Raw genomic sequence first — 23,426 nt, 5'->3', positions numbered from 1 at the left:
TGAGTTACTTTATAATAAAACGAATATAGCCAACATATACATATTTTTAAAAAGTTTAGATGGAAATATTAAGTAGCCAGGTAGACAACTAAACTTTAATATTTACAAATGCTGATTTACTTCAGGGTTAACATTGTTAACTGAAAGTAAAACTTTTGGAAAGATTTGTGTTAACTGTAATAAAGCTGAACTAAAATATATACATATTAGAAATGTTGTCTCTATAAACTGGACAAAAATAAACTAAAGCTGAACAAAATACTAGCAATACAAAAATAACGCAAAAGACAAAGCACAAAATGGCTAAAATGAAAACTTAATATCAATAAACACTATATAATAATACCAAAAATAGCACTGATTTATTTGTCATAATCTGTTCCCTGTGCGTAGGGGCGTGTCTAAAAAGGCGTCAATGTTTTCATTGGCTGCTTGCACTCGAAGGCGGGGTTTATCTAGCTGATTGATAAAGCGGACTGAGCGCACATTTCTTCAGGCATAACCGCGACTGATTCTGTTAGAGACTCATACAAACCTGTTATTCTAGCAAACCGATTCAATAGTGTTTCAAAGATTCTTGTTCTGCAGTAGTGCATATTCAACGTGCAAAACAATCCTTTGCACTCGTATATTGTCCCTTGAAGAGCATTATATCCCAATCCCGGACTCAATGGATTTTCTGTGGCTGGTGTATGTTGTGGTGAGCGTCAGCGCCTGGTACGCGTCTGCGGAGCGACACAGTGTTTACTGGAACAGCTCGAACGCAAAGTAAGTATTTTATTGTATGCTCATTTCCGATACTATTTTGCAGTCTTTTCCACATTTATATAGATAATGTTGCCCTTTATATGATGTAACTTGTTAGTTTTCTTCTGTGATATCTGAAATTTCTGCATAGTAGCATACACTGACACACGTTGTCCAACTAAAAGCTTAAACGTAAACTAACCATAAAGTATATTATTAATTGAATAATGTATTATATGCACCGCATTAGACCTCTAAATAGTTTCACAAACCGTTGGCGGGTATATCTCTCTTTTTGTATACTATGTATGCAATCTTTTGTTGTCGTTTCTGTTTTCACACGGATTTTAGATTAACATATAACTTTTAACCGGGAAAATCATTCCCTTGGCTTGCAAGTTATGTTAGTTCAAATTGTTTACGATTTCAGTTTAGTTATCACACACTTCATTGCTATTTATTATCTCTGCCTCTAATCTAACCTTTAACATGTGTTAGTAAATGACATGATAATTACTGTATAAGAGACAGCAGCTGGGCAGAGATGTACATGGAAAGAAACCAGACAGATGGACAGACAGATCAGCCTAAATATACATACACACATGCTAGTTTTGCTATATTTGTGTGGGCATTTTATTGACAGGCTATCTTACTAAATGATATTTACCATACTTTATACTTAAAAAGAAAAAGATTTGCTGTGCATCTACAGATTTGTGTTAAGTATACTATAGCCAAATGTTTACAGACGCATACACACAGCAATAAATAAACAGACATGAGCACACTGGACTAATATATCTAGTAGTAGCGTGCGCTTTTTATGGGAGGTATCTTGTTACTCTTAGTATGATATTAAGTTGTTACTGTTACAGTTTACAGATCTTGGGTTGGATAAACCCTAAAGCACTTTGATGTGTGTTTTGTCAAATGATTGCATTTGTAATCCCACCTCGTAGTGAGAGGACAGGTTATCAGGCACTTTAGAGAGATCTATACGAATGACAGCAACCAGAACTATTTATTACGCTTTAAGCAGGAAACTCAAGAACAAGACAATGGGTTTTTGTGGATATCAGAGGCTTGTTGACTGTAAAACAGAACCTTTGGCCATGTGCTGGCATCTTTTTTTCCACTTCTGGTTGTCTTCGACTGTCACCTTGATTTTTCACGTACACGCAATAAACCTGTTGTCATAAAAGTTAACTGGTGATAACCGGAATGAATCCTTGCAGTCATGACCCACTTGGAAGTTTTCGTGATGTCACAGGTGATTCACACCGTCTGTTGTGATTCAGTCTGCTTTCGGTGAGTAATTTATCAATGTCGTAGTTGCGCAACATGTGTGTACCAGCCTTAACCAGACACGGTCTCAGAAGAGCCTGGCTCACTATCAACAAGCAGAGAGACATAGAGAGAGAAGCAGCAGCTGTTCCTGAAGACAGACAGACAGAAGGAGGGATGGCTTCAAGAAATCATGTAATGGAGACCAAAGTCTTTTATGACCTGCTGTCAAAAGAATGAGGTGGAAGAGAAAGTGAAGGAGTGATAGGTGCTGCTTGGATTAGGGTATAAAAAAAGAAGGATTGGTAATTTGAGTTTGAGACTTCAATGGAGATGGAGAAAAAGAGGTGGTGGGGATTATGGGGCAGCAGTCTGGTGCGTGGTCTGGTCCCTAATCCCGACATGGTCCACATCCACAGAAAAGGGTTGCATAACCACAAGAAGAAAATTTGCAATCGCAAAACACTAAACCCTCACAAAATCTCTACATTAGAAAACTGTGTCGATTTCTTCTTTTAAAGCTCTCGTTCTTGGACACATACACAGAGAACATGAGGGACAATATTGCTCTATTGAAAAGGTTAGAAACAATCGCCCACGTATAAAACAAAAGAGTTGTAAATATAATCCCTTCTTGAGCTGGTCATAATCTGACAGGTGTGGTGGGAACTGTGTTTTCACTGCGTCTTTTTCCATGTTCATTTCTCATTAATCTTACATTCTAAGAAAAAAGAGACAATTTCCATTAATCTGATTTGTGGATTTCTCCTTTTGCTTGTCTTTCCTTTTAACGACTTCCATCAAAGCCAGTGATTGTTCAATCAGCCTGTGAAACTCAATCAGTTAGTATGTAAGTGAATTAGTCAGGCTCGACTAATCAATGGCAGATAGGTGTTGAATATTATTAATTGGCGTGATGCTGTGATCAACTGAGTCTGCCTGTTGGCGTAAAAGCGCTTGCACGCAAAGCAAAAACAAAAACACACTGTTGTTGTACCCGAGTGGGTGTGAGTGAACCGTAATGATTTAATCTTTCGCACGTGGCCTTTGGCGAGCTGTTGCTCTGGTTTGACGGGTATACGTGTGCGTGAGTCTGCGCCTCGAGGAGACTGGATTTTCAGGTCCAGACTGACATGGATGTTGTTTTCGCCGGTCTGTTTTTGTGCCCGTTGCATGCCTACGCTTGCACGCTGAGCTCGCCGAAGGGGAAGTGTAGAGTCTCGTCATGTTTGCATCATCAAATCATTACTCCTGACCTGAATCATGTGTTTATTTTCGCATACATATGCATGTGTGTTCCCTCGTCAAAGTTTTGCTGGCTCGCCTGCAGGGGGAATGTGCGATTAGAGTATATTTAGTAGACTGGGATTCCTTCCAGCAAACATGTTGCTATACTTGACCTTTCAGCTGTCTCCTCATTGTCCACCCCATTTCCTCTTTGTCCATCCCTTCCTCGCCAGATTCGCTTTGTTTGATCTTTTTACATGTACCTGGGCGTTTAGTGCTGTACTGTCTTGAGGAGGAGGGGAGCGGACAGATCAGCGTACATATCCAGACAGATTCCACAGACAGGCTGTAAATCTATCTATCTTCTTTACCCCCACCCACCCACCCACCCCCTTGTTCTCGGTCTCTGGCTCATAGACACAAACACAGCAAGCAATGTAGGCAGGTCTGTAATCTGTGAAACGGACTGTTCAGCCTCAGATTATACGTAGATGTGTGTAATCTGGCTGGATGACCCATTCACATAGAAATCACTGCATATATTTATAGACTCCAGCGTAATCCAGTGCTGTTTAATCCCGATTTACACAGAAATGGATGTGTATGGAAAATATAATCCATAATTCCACAAAGCATTATAGAATGTTCAACCATCTTGGGGGTTGATTGATTATGAAACCGTAGCTCTTTCCGGATCATATGGGATATCTAATCCATTTTAGGGTTTCAACTGGTTAAGTAATAATTAATAATAGACGGAAGTAATCTGTTTTATGTATATGAATGAATGTTTTTACATTTATTGCTGTTTTAACCCTTAAAGCCCCTTATTCTGAGCTTTTCCTCTCTTCTCCTTATCTCCAGCACAGACTTCCTTTCTATTTCTCTTTATATGTTCTTATACCCTCCCTGCTCCATCTTTCCGTGCACTTTTTTTCCCACACAACCCCCTTTGTCTATCTTGTTCAGCCCCTGATTACTGTTTTGATTCCCATTGCCCTGTTGAGTTGGAGTTTTCCTGTTTTTCTGTCTGTAGTGTGCTAGATTGTGTAATTGTCGTTGTAGTAAAGTGTGTGAGCTCACAAATGTAAACAAAATAACCAGAAACTTGTTTCCTGGTGTTACTTCTTTACCTCAAGTCGAGCGATTGACTTCAGTGTCTTCAGCAGCACACTGTCGCCACCTAGAGAATGTTTACAGTACTTGCTGCATATTTTCATTTCTCTCTGTGACTATATTGTTTTCAGTTAATTTCACAGGTACTTTTGGTGATAAAGGTGCTGACTTTGAATAAAGCTCACAGTATGCTACCAAACAACAAGCTAGCGTATCAGCAGGCAATTAGCATCCATTTAAAAGTGAAAGAGAAAGGGAGGAGGGGGAAATCAGGCGTTTGTAAGGAACGGACTGAGAAAGATAGGACAGGGGGATGGGTGACGGGTTAGAGGTCGGGTAGAAAGAAAGGAGTGTTTCTCTAAAAAATTAGCCTGAATGAAGAGGCCCAAGTTTTTAATGTGATTTTAAACAGAATGGAGAAAGAAAGAGGGTGGAGAAGATGGAGGAAGGGGGTGATGGAAGGTAGAAAGAGATATATATACAGATGGGGTGGAGCAAAAGGACAGTGATAGATGGGGTGACATTTTGGCTGTCTGCTCTAAACTCACACAAAGTCTCACTGAAATACTCGTATCCGTATAATCATATGACTTCCACTTCTGCACGATACTGAAGAAAAATGTGATTATGCAATATTATATGCTATAGCATGCGATTATGGGGTACAATAATTGTAAAAAAAATCAATAGAAAACAGGAAAGGTATTGGTCATTTTCTGCAAAGACATTGCCTGTTTACAGACATTTAGTTTTAACCCCAAAACACAACATAAAGCAGAGCGTAATTCAAAATACCGGTTAATGCCTGTGAATTAACAGTATGGAAAATTCCTTCATATTACCACAATAAAATGGACCCTAAATATATTTTTTTAGAGTGTATTTGAGACAATCATTTATTCTCTGCTATGTGTGTTGACCTAAAACTTACATTTTTCACTTTAACTCAAAGTATTAGAATATTGTATTGTCAGACCACTGTGATGTGCAAATTGTGATATTTCAATAAATACAATATATTGAGCAGCCCTACCCTCACTCCATCTTGACTTGAAACATGTATCTGTAACCCCACCACCCCCACATTAACCCCTAAAAGGGGCCGTATTGGAAAAGTCTGGTGCTGGTGAATAGCAGCGGTGTGATCCGTGTGCTCAGTGTGATAATCCCTGGTTTGGAAGAGCGGATTAGCTGGCTGGCATTCCGACCCGTTCCACTACGGCTGGGGTAATTACTGGCATGTAATGGACGAGAAGGACAATATGAGAACATACTGTTTGTAAAGAAAGTGAGAGAGCGGTGAGGTGGAAAGGACTTAGTGGTGTCTTAGCACCTTGAACCTGTCAGACTTTAACGGGACGAAGGCGTAAAACTGAGACGTCTCTGTGTATTATACTTGTAGCGGAGAAAAAAAGCCAGACAGACACAAATAGCGTGAAAGCTTCGTGCACGCGCTTGAACAGACAGGTTTTATTACTTGATAGTGTGAGAACAAGCCACTAAAATAGGATCATAATACTTGTCATGACAAGCAGCAGGTCCTAAAGATTTTCAGTAACCAAACCCTCAACTCTGTGTGTGTGTGTGTGTGTGTGTGTGTGTGTGTGTGTGTGTGTGTGTGTGTGTGTGTGTGTGTGTCTCAACTGCTGACAGCAAGTATAGTGCAGTTGGCAGTGAGTACATCTGTTTTGTGTGTGTGTGTGTGTGTTTGTGTGTGTGTGTGTGTGTGTGTGTGTGTGTGTGTGTGTGTGTGTGTGTGTGTGTGTGTGTGTGTGTGTGTGTACCCTGCTGACTGCGTAAGGGTGTGTCTGAAAAAAATCTGACCCTGAACTTTGACATTACTGACCCGCCTGACAGTTTGAAACTTTCTGCCAAAAGTGAAAGAGGGGGCGAGCAGTCAAACTACTGAGAGGAAAGGGGACAAACATGTATCTTAGTGCAAGTTTTACATATAAAGTAATTTATGTATTTGAATTTTGAAAGTCTATTATGCTCACCAAGGCGGCATTTGTTTGACCAAAATACAGTAAAACAGCAATGTTGATTATTATTACAATTTAAAATACATGTTTTCTATTTTAATACATAAATGTAATTTATTCCTGTGATGGCAAAGCATATTTTCAGTCTTCAGTGGCACGCGATCCTTCAGAAATCAATCTAATATGGTGCTCAAGAAGTATTTCTCATTATTCAAAAGAATATAATTAAAAAGAAACGCATTTATTTAAAACCTTTTTTTTTTTAATAGTGTAAAAGTCTTAACTGATTTTTGATAACTCAATTTTGATTAATTGAATGAATCCTTGATGAATATATATATATATTTTAAAAAAATGTATGGACTCCAGTCGTATAGCCTAATAAATGCTGCGTTATTCTACAATGAGTGGCTCGGCTCACGTGACCAAACTAATTAGTCTGCGTAAACAAATTACTGAGTGCAACTTTAAACCCAAAAACTCTTTAAGCCCACGCGCAAACACTTAAACACTGGCTCCTCTGTGTCTTGTGATAAACAGATGAGTGACGTGACCCCCAGGGGCCGCAGGTACAGACACTCCCCTGAAATGTGTGATGTTTACATGGATCCGTGCCCCTCTTACAACAGCGTCACTCTCACGCTCGGCCCATCATCACAGAGCGAAGTGTCACACGGGAAAACGTGTGCAGAGCGGCGTTTGAAGTGACCGCTCACTAGGAGGAAAAGCACAACAGAGCTGCTCTGTGATTGTTTGAGCTATCAGCGGCTGGCCTTGGATCAGCTCGGAGAGATTAGACGGCCATGGGAAGCATAGTGTGAGGGCCCACCAGACCCTCTCAGAATGAAATCAAGCTAGAGATGCATGGATAAATCAGTTATTTTACGATAAATGACCAATTATTGTCAAAAGAAAAAAAATAGTAATTTAAAAAAAAAAAGTAATTTTAAATGCTATAAGAGTATTTGGGCATTGCATCATTATAATGTACAGAATGAACAATAAATATATTATATTTAAAGAAAATATATGGCATCACACTCACAAAATAATGTACAGTATTAAAAAGTCTATGAATTTATGAAATTGTAATAATAAAATGTAACGATATAATAGACATAATGTTTAGTAATACAATTGTTTTTCTCATACATAAATATGATGTTTCATGACATACATCACAATATTTATGTATATTAGCAATTATAATAATATACATTATATTAGCCAATAACTGATATTCTGCATCTGAAGGCAAACACCTTAGTGACCAAAAAAGGACTAGACCTGAGCCTTAGACTGATGTTTGGGGGATGAGTTAATGACACCCAATTTGTGGTGTCGTCTTGATCTTGCCACCAGGTTTCAAACAGCTCCATATCATCTGCTTCAAAGGAACTTCAGAGGAAGTGAGACGGGGCAATCAGTCTTTATCTCAAGAAAAAGCCCAAACCTGAAACCGCCAAGGCATTCACAGTGATTTCTGTTTTAGAATCACTTTGACCAAGTACACGCATCCACCCTTACTTGGTCTCATCACCTTTGATTTGTTGATTGGCATATTGAATACACACACGCACAAAAAAAACACTGCTTTCCCACACACCTAAAAGTCAGCTGGCTTAGCAAGGCGCACACCCTGTCTTTTGAACACGCTGCTGATTAGAAGCTGGGCGAGACTGGCTCTAATCTCTGCATTAAGCGGCGCTAATGAGGGCAGTGATGTGTATGTTTACCCCCCGTCTGAATAGACCGCGAGGCTGTTTAGACAGGTCGACTAATGCTTACCGCAGAGGCACAGTGGGAAAGAGAGAGAGAGAGAGAGAGATGAAGGGGGTTGGAATGGACAACAGGGGGCCCGTCAGGAGCCTGTGTGTCTGTCCGTCATTTAACCACGGCTCCTGATGGCAACAACAACAAATACATGTGCCAAAAGGGAGAAAGTAATAGAGCAAAGGGCAAACTGGGGGGAACGAGGCCGCCTTGGGTTTTGATGGCGGTTCACATGAGGTCCGTTTGAGTAAATGTTAGGGTAATGTGATTGGGTTTGACCATTTTGGGTGTATGGAAACGTGATGCCGTATAACATTTATAACCGTCACAAAGCTAATCAGCCATTTAGATTTTTTATTTGGTACTTTTTACGATTTATTCATATGTTGTGTTACTCAAAAATGTTAGACAATTCACTGTAATAAATCAATGACAACACGAAAGCAAAGACGCAGATAGAACAACATACTGAAAGGCCTGTGGATTTGTCATTTGTACATCTGGTAACAGCAGCAGGGAAGCTTAGATCAGACGAAAATGAGAAAAGCAAATGAGACGACAATAAAAGGAGAGACAGACAGAGAAAGAGGCTGTAAAAACATGCAGAGCCGATTCAAAGAGCCAGTCAGTCTAAGCGGCTCCATCTCGGTTACCAAGAGAACAAGGGAGAGGTTGTGATGGATCACATAACGTAAAATGTTATTGTGAGATGTCCAAGAAATATTTTGAATATCTATCTATATATCTATCTATTTATCTATCCACTTATCCGCCGCCTATCCATCCATCAATCTGTCATTTACCCATCCATCATCTATATATATATATATATATATATATATATATATATATATATATATATATATATATATATATATATATATATATATATATATATATATATATATATATATATATATATTAGCTAAAACGGAGAACATTAGCTAAAAAGGAGATTTATTCAAGTTCATTTAAAATTTTAAGGTAAAATTAGTGAACAGAAAAATTGATAGAAGTTTACAAAACAAAGCAGAATTCATATAGAAATCAAGTAAGAGAAAATGATTAAAAGGAAACCTTTTCATGAAGAAAAACACAGTTTGACAATTTCCCTATAGACTCCTTTACCCAACGTGACACCAAAATGCATAGTAGAAAAGAAAAGAGGGATTTTACAGGGTGTTTTACCTAAATAAAAGCAGCAGGTGAAGGGTGAACACCAGTTAGCCACACACGTGCATCAGGGTGTAGCTCTCGCTTTTGATTTGCACTGATGACGCTGGCCTGAGGCCTTTTCCTGTCACTGCTGTTTGTTTATGAACATTTAATTCATGAGGTGTGTCTGTTTGTGTACATCAGTTTTTGACAGTCATTCATGAATTTTCTTTCTCCCTTATCTTGCTTTTTCCAGTTTCCTATGGGATGATTACACCGTGGATGTCCACATTAATGACTACCTCGACATCATCTGCCCTCACTACGCACATGGCGAGATCCCATCCCAGGAGGCCGAGCGGTACGTGCTCTATATGGTGGAGCTGGAGGACTATGAGAACTGCAAGCCGCAGTCCTTCGACCAGCTGCGCTGGGAGTGTTCCAGACCTTTCGCTCCTCACGCTCCAGAAAAGTTCTCTGAGAAGTTCCAGCGCTTCACTCCCTTCACTCTGGGCAAAGAGTTCCGCCAGGGAGAGAGTTACTACTATATTTGTAAGTATCCACGTCTGTATTTGTGAGAGTATGCAAAACTCAATGGTTTGGGAATGATTTACCACAATTAGTGATGGTGTAAATCACTTTAAACCAAATCTTGATAAGTTAAACCGTTTAAAATGCTTAATAGCAAAACTGCCTCACTGCTTATTACAAGGGTTTTCATTTTATTTTTATATATATAAACTCCTGTCCACCAAATCAAAGACAATGTTGTGTACAGGGGAAAAAACATAAAACAGGAAAAACCCTTAAGACCTTTATCATAATGTCATGTAACATGAAAGCTAAATGATATTTATTCATTAATAATAATAAAAATATATTTAAATCATTACATTTAATTTTTTCAACATAAATTAAATACTGATTATATGTACACTCGCATTTATTTAAAGTTAGAAAAAAAAATAAGCTACTACTTTTTACACCATATGACTTGTTGAAAAACCTTATGAAACCAATGTACAAATACAAAATGCATGTATTAAATAATGTGTATCCTAATATGTATTAAATACAAAATGCATGTATTAGCATTTATCATCAAATTAAATGATTTATTATTTAAATTATAGTACTTCAGATTCCAGTTCTAAATTTTCACTGTTTTCCACAGCCAAACCTCTTCACCATCATGGGCAGGAGTGTTTGAGACTGAAGGTGGATGTAGTTGGACCTCATGGTGAGTCAAATCAGTTCTTCGCATTATCATCTAGACATTTATGCAATCATTACTGAATTACCAAAGCCTTACTAACAGTCCAACTATATCATTTAATGTTCTAGGTTCCAAGAACAAGAATAAGAAAAAGATGTCTGAGAAGGACTATGAGATGGAAGTAAAGGCTGCTGGAGGAGTACATAACCCATCAAACAGGCTTCCAGCAGGTGAGAACTCCTCTGCCGCTCTTCTCCTTCGCTTCTGGCAGCGTGTCCGTTTGCTTTAGAAAAGATGTGGAATTTTTAGACTTTCCAAGCCGTGGTGTTAGAGTGACTTTACGTAAGTTACACAGTCCCGAAACGTACTCATCATCCTTTTCTTCTCCTTTCAGATGACCCTATTGCCATGATCCCAGTCGTGCAGAGGAGCGTGGGCAGTTCGGGTGTTCCCGTGGCTCCCGTGTCAAGTTTCGTCACGTTGATATCTGTACTCATCTTTCTGCTCCTCCACTGAGCCTGACATGTGAAGACTTTATGGACGCTGGTCCGTTAGGACAACAGACTTTAATGCCGGTGCTGGTTACCGGCTCTGAAAATAGTTTTTATATGAAGAATTTTTATACAAAGTTTTGGTGCTGGTGTGCAAGTTGCTGAGTGACATGTTTGTGAGAGTGATGTGACCAGAGAAAGGTGTTTTTGAACACCCTTCTCTTTAAAAAAAAAAAAAAAAAAAAAAAAACGCTTCTTTACCGTTCTATAGCTCTGTTCCCCATCAGCTCTTTTTATTTTACTTTTGTAGACTGTATGTGTTCATTTTTTCCTGAAAATCCATCTCAAATCTATTTAGCAATGTGATTCAGGGCAAACCTTAAAGTGTGGAGAGCTTGTTTTCTAACCATCAGCTGTATAACTGGAATTGTGATCACGAGGGAGAACAATAGGCTAGATATTGTGTTTGATAGAGACCTTTGCTCTACTCATTTGAGCCAAAGATCACAGGATTTATTTGTAAAACTGACCGTGCGCACCTTATAAAGAATTGATGTTCGTGCATATAACAGTGTTTGTAAATCTAGAACAGTTATCAAACAGTTTCCTGTGTTTTGGATCTCGTGTTGCTGTAGTTTCAGTTGGTTTCTGTGATATAATGTGAACACGCCCTACAAAATGTACTGGCATTATGTTATAGATGAGATCAGATTTGTTATTTTTTTATAACGCATTTGGTTTTGAACAGGAATGATTGGTTGTGCTGTTTGTGAGTGAGTGAGAGAGAAGCTGGCCTTCTGACAGAGCATGACATGCACAAACAATTCAAACAGTTTATTGAATTCTCTTTTAAATAAGTTAAGAGCAATTTCTTTTGTAAAAAGATGTTTTGTACTGTATTGGTTTATAAACTTGTAAATATTTATGTAAAAATGTAAATATTGAGAGTTATATAAAATAAAGACATTTGTTAATTATGAAAATGTGTGGAATGCTTTTTTTAAAATAAATAATATTGTTCATTTGATTTAAAGAAAACACATTTTTGGGGCAGCGCAGGAATTTGTTGAGACCTCAGAGTAAAGTTTAACACTGTCAAAACACCACAGTCAAACTTTCTTCCTGTCCTCTTTCGTTCTCTTTTCATCTCTTTTTCCTGGCCAGGACTTCACAGCTTTTAACCAAACATTCAGATGGGGTTGAGATGAAGGAAAGAAGAGAGGGAGCAGGGGGATAGTAAAGTGGCACTTGGGTGCCAGGACGTAACTTGCGCATTTTCCATGACGCTTTCAGTTTCAGACATTTGAGAACATTCAACACAAGATACATCTTCTGTATTTAGCCAAACATGTCAATGAGACATGCATATTCTTTGCCATAGTTTGTCAGTATGAAGCTTTGCAATAAAAAAAACTAAATATATAGTTGTTGGTGTGGACTCGCTGGGTCTTTCTCAGCTTTGGCCAACTTTGCTCCTCTGGACTTTTAGAAATCTTTTTATTTTATTATTATTATTAATATTATTATTATCATTATTATTATTATTCTGAGAGGATAATTTTATGTTTGGAGTAAAATAATGGTTTCCTTTGTCTTTTTTGTTGTATTGATCCTTGGTCTTTTTTGTATCCTATATTTTCACACGTTTTGCACATTTTGTTACGTTGTACATACATACATAGCCTACATGCTCTATAAAATATATTGAATATAATTAATTTTATTAATGATATGTCTTGTTTCATCCCAAGCATGCTATTTGCTGAAAAACAAACTGTTCATAAGTACTGATATTGTAATATAAATCATTTTTACATTATTGAAAAATGATTAAATATGGTTTGTTTATCGTTTAGATAACATGAATCACAGATTAAGTTATGAAAATTAGGAAAGGATGCTATGTTGGTGTTGACACAATTAGCCTACAACAAAATGAAACCAATGAAATCTTTCATTTAAAAAAATAATCACAGGACACTATAACTAGCCAACAACATGCATGTATTTAGTGTTGTTAAAACACATTTTGTGATGCATATTTAACACACACACACACACACACACACACACACACACACACACACACACACACACACACACACACACACATCACATATATATATATATATATATATATATATATATATATATATATATATATATATATATATATATATATATATATATATATATATATATATATATATATATATGTTTTTGCTGTTGATACGCCATTTTGAAGAAACATACAAAACACACACACACACAAAATTATATATATATATAAAATATATATATATATATATAAAAAAATAAAAAATAAAAGGAAGAAAAAGAGTTGTTGTCCAAAACTACAACTGGACTACAGAATGACGCTAAAGAGCATCATTTGGTGAATAACCAATCAGAGAGAAGCATGCGATTCACACTGATTACAAACACGGAAACACAGAAAGTGGACGTCAGCGTTGCATGAGTGCTGGATTTCATAGGTTTTGTAAATATCAGTTATTCGCTTGATTACACAGGTAGCAATCTGTACAGAAGCAACGCTTATTGTTTCGCTTTTTTAGTCTATGGATTTTCTGCAGCTGCTATCATGTGCGTGCATCATATTCACCGTCGGGATGTTCTCGACGGGATTGTAAGTTACTATTTCTATTACTTGATATGTATGACAAATCAAATCAGACATTTGCCATGTAGCTGTGCACGCGTATATTTTTAATAAGGTTAGTGTCTATTGGCATGCTCGCTCCTTGAGTTTTCTGTAAATTTATTAAAATGTTTTGAATAAACAAAGTTTTCTATTCGACTTTTATTTATTAGGTTGCAAATATAACGTTGTTGTGGCAGCCTTCCCTCAAGTTCAATAAACCTCAAAAATATCTGCCAACCTTCTATAATTATTGGTACTACAGCAAACCTATGTTCATTTCATATTAGCCAACACTGTCAACAAGAAGAACTCACAATATATTAAGATTTTACAATATTAACAATAACTGTATTCTGCCATCTTTATCATCTATATGTTTGTAAGCTGAGTATATTTAAACATGTTGAGGCTGTGCAGGGCAAATTAATTCACAGAAATATGAAGCGTATGATTTGCACATGCGTAACTTGCTATGTCTCCTATGCCAGTAAGTTATGCTGTCTTCCAATATAAAATTTCTAACATTACATACCGTCTCTGTCTTTGCAGGTCAGACTTGAAGAAAATGAAGGACACACAGAGTGCAGATAACGTTCAGTTTCTGCCCTTCCTAACCACATGCTTAAAGTACATATTTGCTATTTGACTCATGCAGTTCTCATTAGTTATTGTATATGTGCATGTAACTTTATGTAGAATTTAAATCTATATTTTGTGTGTGTGTTTAGTAATCTAGGTTGGCTTTACTATGGATTACTGAAGGGAGATGGAACGGTGATTTCTGTAAACATCATTGGAGCCTCTTTACAGATCTTATACATCATCACCTACTGTCATTATACCAAAGAGAAGGTTTGTCATTTAGTCATTGGCATTGATTATACAGTGAAGTCCAGAATTTAAGACCACTAGCTTCAATATTTGTAACGTCCATTACATCAGCAGAATAACTGTTTGAATTTATTTCATTTTTTCTTTTTAAATTACAAACGATATCGCCAACTTAACATTTGAGTGCAGTTAAACTTAAAAGTTAATTCAATATATTAATTAAAAGTTACATATAAGTTATAGTATATAAGGTATAGAAGTTAATACTGTATAACAATTTGATATATTTAATTATAAAATAACATTTCTATTTTTAGTATGTAAAGTAATTGACTTTAGGTTTTTTGATGATGTGGACTCATTTGTTTGAAACCCACTGTATACACAAACATTATGAATATTTTTTTAAAAGTATGCTGTACCTATGTATGTTTCAGAAGCGAGTGTACTCACAGACGCTGCTGATGGTGGTTGTGTTGTGTGTGGGCTGGGTGTATTTTACTATGGTGATTCCTCCTGGAAAAGCACAACTCGATCAGCTGGGACTTGCCTGCAGTGTGTTCACCATCAGCATGTACCTCTCTCCACTCGCTGATCTTGTGAGTACACACACACACACACACCTATGCATGTAACCAACATTAATCATGTTTAAAACAAAGTCAGCAAGAATCTGCATGTATTTAAATGTAGAGTAGGTCATGTTTTTTATTGACACTTGTTGTTAAACTGGTTAAATATCCTGATAGCAATCAAGAATAGAAGTGTTCTAAATATTAAAATATGTACTGGTAAACATGTGTCTGGTAAAATGAGTCGAAATGAGCACATTTTAAAAAATGAGTAATTCACATTTTCAATTTAAAAAAAAAAAAAAAAATGAAGGCTATATGATTAGTTTGAATCAGCCAAAAAATATTTGACAGAGTCAGCCAAGTTAATTTGAGCAAAATCTAGTTGAAACAGTGAGTTTTCTGAAGGTTCCATAACAGAATCACCTAGAAACCATACCTTAAAATCTCTGGTAATAACACCAAATTTGACACACCAAGATAAAAACCAAATATCTATAGGAAAAATATATATTTAACTTTTTTCCCTTGATACCATGATTGTTCAATCAACAGACAGCCTATATTTACAGAAGAGGATTAGGGCCAAGCTAAAAAAAAAAAAAAAAAAAAAAAGCATCTCGAGATTAAAGTCATTATAATGCGAGATTAAACTTGTTAAATTTCAAGAAAAGAAAAAAAATCTTGAGAATAACGCATTCGATCAGTGTTCATTGCATACTGATGGGGACATGACAGAGTTGGATTACTTAGTCAAGCTATAGTAGTGCTAGTCATTGGTCCTGCATTACTTCCTGCCTAGTTATCTTAATAACAGACCATCACACCGCAAGCGTGAGCGCGCCAATGTTAATCAGTGGTCGCAATGATTCACACCGGAAGAAAGAGAAAGAAAGAAAGAAAGAAAGAAAGAAAGAAAGAAAGAAAGAAAGAAAGAAAGAAAGAAAGAAAGAAAGAAAGAAAGAAAGAAAGAAAGAAAGGTGCGACAGTTGCTGCTGAGTTTGGTTCATTATCGTGAGGCGCGGCGCTCCTCCAAACAAGTTCACAGAATGGAAACCCACGACAGAAAGCAAATCTTGTTTTCTTTATTTTACAATAGCACAATGCATTTATTTCTTCCCTATGCTCATTCCCTCTGCACACATATTCCAGCATTGCCAACTTGACATCGCAGTCAGTTCATTATTAAAATAAAATAGCCAACCTAATATATAAGAAGTTACACCGCTCAGTTTAAATAGTCAGTAGTAGCCAACAATCCGTGCCATTTAGCGTGAGCACTGCTACACTGAGGTGTTTCCAAGTAGAGGGCTACTACTTCTCCTTCTCTCGCTCCCGCCCGCAACATTTATGCTTTGTCCCTCTCCTGTCCGCATAAAAGTATAGGCTAAATAGTTTTTTTTGTGTATGTCCATGACACTATTTCAAGTAATTTACTGTAAAAGCAAGCATGTGCATGCGTGGGTTGGCATGGCAGAATACGCGCAAAATGCCCTCCCTTCATAATTCCAAAAAAGATATAATCTCATTTCATTGCAATCTCACAAAGCTCTGTTATCAATAAAAATGACTGCACCATGAATCTTGCATAATGTCAACAATTTATTTTCTATAATCAGAGTATTTGTCATTATACAGAATTCAGCACTGCGCAAACTCTTTTGAGTGAGTTACATAACCTACACAAAGTCTAGCTATTTACATTATTGTATTATGAATGTCAGGAAACCTGTCTGGGAGATGTCCATCAAAAAGAAAAAAATACAAAATTATCTCCTAAAAAAGTTTTGTGTGTGTGTGTATATATATAGCTCCTTCTCAAAAAATTAGCATATTGTGATAAAGTTCATTATTTTCCATGATGTAATGATAAAAATGAAACGTTCATATATTTTAGATTCATTGCACACCAACTGAAATATTTCAGGTCTTTTATTGTTTTAATACTGATGATTTTGGCATACAGCACATGAAAACCCCAAAAATCTCAAAAAATTAGCATATTTCATCCGACCAATAAAAGAAAAGTGTTTTTAATACAAAAAAAGTCAACCTTCAAATAATTATGTTCAGTTATGCACTCAATACTTGGTCGGGACTCCTTTTGCAGAAATGACTGCTTCAATGCGGCGTGGCATGGAGGCGATCAGCCTGTGGCACTGCTGAGGTGTTATGGAGGCCCAGGATGCTTCGATAGCGGCCTTAACCTCATCCAGAGTGTTGGGCCTTGCGTCTCTCAACTTTCTCTTCACAATATCCCACAGATTCTCTATGGGGTTCAGGTCAGGAGAGTCGGTTGGCTAATTGAGCACAGTAATACCATGGCCAGTAAACCATTTACCAGTGGTTTTGGCACTGTGAGCAGGTGCCAGGTCGTGCTGAAAAACGAAATCTTCATCTCCATAAAGCTTTTCAGCAGATGGAAGCATGAAGTGCTCCAAAATCTCCTGATAGCTAGCTGCATTGACCCTGGCCTTGATAAAACACAGTGGACCAACACTAGCAGCTGACATGGCACCCCAGACCATCACTGACTGTGGGTACTTGACACTGGACTCCAGGCATTTTGGCATTTCCTTCTCCCCAGTCTTCCTCCAGATTCTGGCCCCTTGATTTCCGAATGACATGCAAAATTTGCTTTCATCCGAAAAAAGTACTTTGGACCACTGAGCAACAGTCCAGTGCTGCTTCTCTGTAGCCCAAAAGTGGCTTGACCTCGGGAATTCGGCACCTGTAGCCAATTTCCTACACACGTCTGTGCACGGTGACTCTAGATGTTTCTACTCCAGACTCAGTCCACTGCTTCCGCAGGTCCCCCAAGGTCTGGAATCGGTCCTTCTCCACAATCTTCCTCAGGGTCCGGTCACCTCTTCTTGTTGTGCAGTGTTTTTTTGCCACACTTTTTCCTTCCCACAGACTTCCCACTGAGGTGCCTTGATACAGCCCTCTGGGAACAGCCTATTCGTTCAGAAATTTCTTTCTGTGTCTTACCCTCTTGCTTGAGGGTGTCAATGATGGCCTTCTGGACAGCAGTCAGGTCGGCAGTCTTACCTATGATTGCGGTTTTGAGTAATGAACCAGGCTGGGAGTTTTTAAAGGCCTCAGGAATCTTTTGCAGGTGTTTAGAGTTAATTAGTTGATTCAGGTGATTAGGTTAATAGCTCGTTTAGAGAAACTTTACATGATATGCTAATTTTTTGAGATAAGAATTTTGGGTTTTCATGAGCTGTATAACAAAATCATCAGTATTAAAACAATAAAAGACCTGAAATAATTCAGTTGGTGTGCAATGAATTTAAAATATATGAAAGTTACATTTTTATCATTACATTATGGATAATGATGAACTTTATCACAATATGCTAATTTTTTTAGAAGGACCTGTATATATAGGTATGTTAAATGTTATTGAATACATTAATGTAAACTGTGAGACTTTTACATATTGCATAAAGCAGTAAAGTCTTGTAGTGACATTCCATCTTTTGTTTATCACTCCATCCATCCTTCTTTTCTATGCCCTCTCGCAGTCTCCATCTTCCTGTTTTGGATCTTTCCCTCTTCCATATTTATCAGTCCATTTCTGTCTATCTGTCCTGTGCCCTGTGGTGTATTTCCTGTCATTCTCGTACCTCCTTTTGTTGCTTCCTGTTTTTCCCTCCATCACTGTCTGCAAGTGTCAATAGCAGCTTGTTACAGGAGAGACAATGTGTGAGTGTGAGTAACATGTTCTGCTTGGAGCTGTGACGCAGTGGCAACCACACGTGCTCTAGATTTACTGATCCTTGTTGCTGAGGTAGAAGACACCAGTTTGAGTCCTAAACCCCCCCACCCCCCCACCCCCACACTCCCCTCATTATTTACGGTTTCCTCTGTACTTTCTGTCAATGAAAAGTAGCAAAGCATCTTTCTCCTCTCACAAATAAACATTTGTGATCTTCATTTCCACTAGTTGGAAATCATGCGGACGCAGTCTGTGGAGCGCTTGTCTTTTTCCCTGACTGTCGCTACGTTCTTCACATCCACATCATGGACACTGTATGGCCTTCAGCTCCAGGACTATTATATCATGGTAAGAGGATGAAAAGACTGTCCTGAGATTGTAGTGTGAGGTAAAGGAGAAAGCATCATGTATTTTTTTGTTTGTTTTTCAGGTACCCAACACCCCTGGCATCTTTACCAGCCTCATCCGCTTCTTCCTTTTTTGGTGGTTCGGAGCTATCATTCCAAACAAGCCCTCCTATAAACTCATCCAAATCTAAGAGGGGATTTACATTGAATCTAATTAAGTGCCTTGTCCACTTTCCTTTACCCAAGCCAGAAGAGCTTCTTGGTTGTTGTTTTTTCACATCAGACTGTCATAATACCTTCTGAACTCAATCCTTTAGTGAAATTGCCACTGTAAATTCTTTCACTTTATCTTTGTCTTTTAGTTAAAGGGATAGTTTGGCCAAAAATGATATTGCTGTCACCATTTACTCTCTCACGTTGTTCAAACTCTGTTTGACTTCTTCATCAGTGGAACATAAAAGAAGATATTTTGAGAAATTTCTTCACTGTTTCTATTTTCAATGGTAACCAAAACTGTCTTGCCTACCAACATTATTCAGAATATATTGTTTTGTGTTCCACATGAACACAAGTCCGGTTTGGAACAACAGGACGGTGATTAAATGACTTGAATGATGGAATTTGAGTTTCCTCAAATAAGAAAAAGAAAAATCTGAATGTAAATATTCCAGTCCTGTATGACTTTATTTCTGCTCACAAATGAGAACAATGTTTTTCCCATTCAATTTCAAAGAATTGGAAGCTGTTTAAAAATAGACAATGTCATCGTACCAGGTTTCCTGAAGCTCTAAGATAAGATTTATGTGAAATTTGAAGCCATTATTACCTGAAGATCTTTGCTCTTTTTGGGGTCTGTTTCTTGAACGGAATGTTCTTTTGATGAATCTTTTAATGAATCTAATGATTCATCTGAATGAGTCATTCTCAAATATGACTGATCTGGTTCTTGAGCTCACTGGAAGGGAAGATTTTCAGACTCTCTCATGTCTTTTAGATATATTTTATGATACTTTTATTGCTTGAAAATTCCTGTACCTATTCTTTGTAATTGGGTGGCAAAGAATCTCCTCAGAATTTCTTTGATTTCTGGAAGAGTCCTCAGAATTTCCTTTAAGAAAAGAAAGTCATACAGGTTTGGAACAACATGAGTAAATAATGACAGTATATTAATTCTCTGAGTGACAGACAATCTTCACATTTTTTCTTGGTTGATCCTTATAGGGATGAGGATGTTGTAAGTTTGTTTGGCAGGTATTTTCCAGTTATTAAGTGATGAAATCTGCAAACATGGCACACCCCAAACCGAGAGCTCAAACTTGTTTTCTGTTGCAGCCCTTTGTTTTTAAAGTGGTCTTTTTTTCTTTCTTTTTTTTCTTAGGTACATGCAGTTTAGAGTGGCCTTTAGAAAAGTCACATTCTTTTACTTGAGCAATGAATGTAGTGGTTACAGAATCGTTCATTAATCATAGACTATTTGTTTTCTATATTGTGTCCAAATGTTCGTTTGGCAGCTATTTAATCAGCATCCAACTCAAGTGACACACCCCAAAGTGAAACTTTATGTGTAAAACCTTGTTTTGTGTAGATTAGAACAGAACGCAAACATAGAAAACTTGTTTGGCTGAATGAAGTTGGATTAAGAATATCTGTCTCTGAGATAACAGAAAAAAAATGGAATCTTTGCCATCTCTGGTCACAGTTCTTGTTTTGTAGTTGGAACAAAAAGCTATTTTTTCAGAACGCCATTCTTTAGAACAAGCCCATAAAATAATTATTTAAATAAACACTTAACTTTACACATTCTCTTCCATCAGAGAATAGCAAACCGCAAAGAACGCACAAAATCTGAAGGCTTTATTCGTGTGAGTTGCAGTGACAGGCATGATATGGAGAAGAAGAACTGCAAATTCACTAAAATACATATTTATAACCCATAAAATGGTGAAATGAAAAGCTTAAGCGATCACTGGCTGTTAATGTTGTTTTGCATATGCTAAACAGGTTTGATCTGACAGGTAATAACTCTTACTGGGCCTTACTGGTACATGGGGCATCGTTCGGTACTTCATTCACAGTCTTTTCAAGTCTCCAAGACTTGGCTTTGTGAATCAAAATGATGATTATTATGATGATTTAAAACATATCAACTTTGTTTTATTGTTGTATTGTTTATGACTTATTTGTTATTTGATTTATGTTTTGTTAAGCTTAAATGTCTTTGTTACTTTGTGCTATTTTATATCCTATGCAACTGTGTATATTATATCAGAGGGGATTTAGAGGGATGTTCTTTCTGGAGCTTTCTGGGAAAACATGGCTCAAATAAATTTTTATATAACATAACCTTCGACGTCTGGCTGAGACTGAGGTGAAGAAGTTATGAGAGCTTAGCAGGGGAATGTGAGAGGATTTTGTTCTGGTCTCAAAGAGGATCAGCACTGATTGTGAGCAGTGAAAACTAAAATACACTCAAAAGCCGAGGAGTAACGCGTACTGACAGACATTTTAATTTCTGTGGGAAATAACAGCACGTTTATCTCCCGCTAATAGGTGTTTGGTTTTGTAGAGCTCGTGCCAAATGTTTGTGAGTGAGTGTGTGTTGTTTGCGTCTTGGTTAACATGAGCGAGTGGGAACCATGTGTTTGCTGTTTCTCAGTGCCTATGGAGTCTTTACATGCTTTTCCTGTCTGCCTCTTGGAGAAAGACATGAAAGGGGAAAAGGATTGTGGGTGATTGTTCATCAGGAGAGTGTGTTTTGAAAAGAAAAAGAAAATAAGTGATTGGTAAAATCTAGTTTGTGAGAGAAACAATGTCTATGGCAGTATCACGCATGAAGACGAAAGCCTTTTTTAGTCTTGAGTCATGTTTGTCTAAATGCGCTTTACGTAAACGTGTAAGAAAACCAATGGGTCTTAACCCAAACTTTAAATACGTATAATAAAAAAATATTAAGCAGCACAGTGATAATAGTACGAAATGTTTCTTGAGTAGCAGATCTGCATGATGGATCACTGAAGACTGGTGTAATGATGCTGAAAATTCAGCGTTGCCTCATTGGAATGAATAACGCTTTAAAATGTATTTAAAATAGAAAACAGTTATTTTAAACTATAACAATATTTCACATGGTTACTGTTTTTACTGCATTCAGTTTTAAACAAATGTGGACTGGATGATGATAAGAGACTTATTTAAAGAGGAATAGTTTTAGATTTTTTTTCCATAATTACTCACCCTCTTCTTGTAAGGGTTTTGTACAGTGTAAATGAAAAGAAGATTGAACAATGCGGGTATTCAAACAGATGCGGGTCCCTATTTACTTACAATGTAAGAAAAAAAAAAAAAACTTTGTCAATGGGGACCAAAAAATTTTCTTTTTTTAATTCCCACAAAACAAAAAATCCTTTACACGTTCAGAAGAGGATATGATGTATGAGCATGATTTAATTTTCATTTTGGGGTGAACTATCTAACCTTTTGAAAGGTAGATCATATTTGATCATAAAATATATATATTTTTCCTATTCAACTTATAACATGTTAAAAGTGTTTTTGGTTCTCTGACAACACGTATTGTATATCTGGGTACTAAAGCAAAACCAGTTGGGAGTTGTTGGATTTAAAAGTCTTTTAGAAAAAAAAAATTAGATTTTGGGTCACTTCTGTAGCATTACCTAATGCAATGCCATTTTCTATGCTGGGTAGGTTTAGGGCTATAGAGTTAGTGTAAGGGAAAAGAAAATACAGTTTGTACAGTATAAAAATATGTCTATGGGGAGTCCCACACCAGACGTGTGTGTGTGTGTGCTGTTTATGTGGTTTGTGAGGACACAAATTTGTATAATTACATGGGTATTACACTATAAATGTGGTTTATGAGGGCATTTCAAATGTCCTCATATTTCAAATAGCTTTAAAAACATACTAAATTATGTTTTTTTTTTTTTTTGAGAAAGTAAAAATGCAGAATGTTTCCTGTGATGGCTAGGTTTAGGGGCAGTGGCAGTGAATGGGGATAGAAAATACAGTTTGTACGGTATAAAAACCATTACGTCTATGGAGAGTCCATGTAAACCCCATAGACCAACGTGTGTGTGAACTTAATGACTTACAGGTCATTAAGTTCTGTATGTGAATCCATTTAAGGTAGCATTGCAAGAGATAAAAATACATCAATCTTACAATGACCAATTTGCTAGAAAAAAAATAAAGCATTTTCAATGATTTGGTCAGAGACCGTTGTCATTTTCCCTATGTGAAAAATGGCACCCACACCATGACAAGCTCCTCAGGCTG

The 23,426-nt window shown here is 37.1% G+C and overlaps 2 protein-coding genes across 2 annotated transcripts; both read left to right on the top strand.

The window, feature by feature from the left end:
- Positions 1-480: 480 nt before the first annotated feature.
- efna1b (ephrin-A1b) lies at positions 481-11,966 on the top strand. The gene is made up of 5 exons (XM_067448780.1): positions 481-768; positions 9,544-9,839; positions 10,462-10,527; positions 10,632-10,733; positions 10,898-11,966. Exons 1-5 carry the CDS (start codon positions 671-673, stop codon positions 11,017-11,019), a joined length of 684 nt encoding a protein of 227 aa, XP_067304881.1. The 5' UTR covers positions 481-670; the 3' UTR covers positions 11,020-11,966.
- Positions 11,967-13,437: 1,471 nt separating this feature from the next.
- slc50a1 (solute carrier family 50 member 1) lies at positions 13,438-21,473 on the top strand. The gene is made up of 6 exons (XM_067448778.1): positions 13,438-13,641; positions 14,206-14,283; positions 14,385-14,508; positions 14,925-15,086; positions 19,012-19,131; positions 19,214-21,473. Exons 1-6 carry the CDS (start codon positions 13,574-13,576, stop codon positions 19,319-19,321), a joined length of 660 nt encoding a protein of 219 aa, XP_067304879.1. The 5' UTR covers positions 13,438-13,573; the 3' UTR covers positions 19,322-21,473.
- The last annotated feature ends 1,953 nt before the right edge of the window (positions 21,474-23,426 follow it).

This window comes from Pseudorasbora parva, chromosome 7 (genome assembly GCF_024679245.1).
Source record: "Pseudorasbora parva isolate DD20220531a chromosome 7, ASM2467924v1, whole genome shotgun sequence".
Taxonomy (NCBI): domain Eukaryota; kingdom Metazoa; phylum Chordata; class Actinopteri; order Cypriniformes; family Gobionidae; genus Pseudorasbora; species Pseudorasbora parva.
The sequence above is the reverse complement of the archived record's forward strand: the minus strand, read 5'-3'. Positions and strand labels throughout refer to the sequence as shown.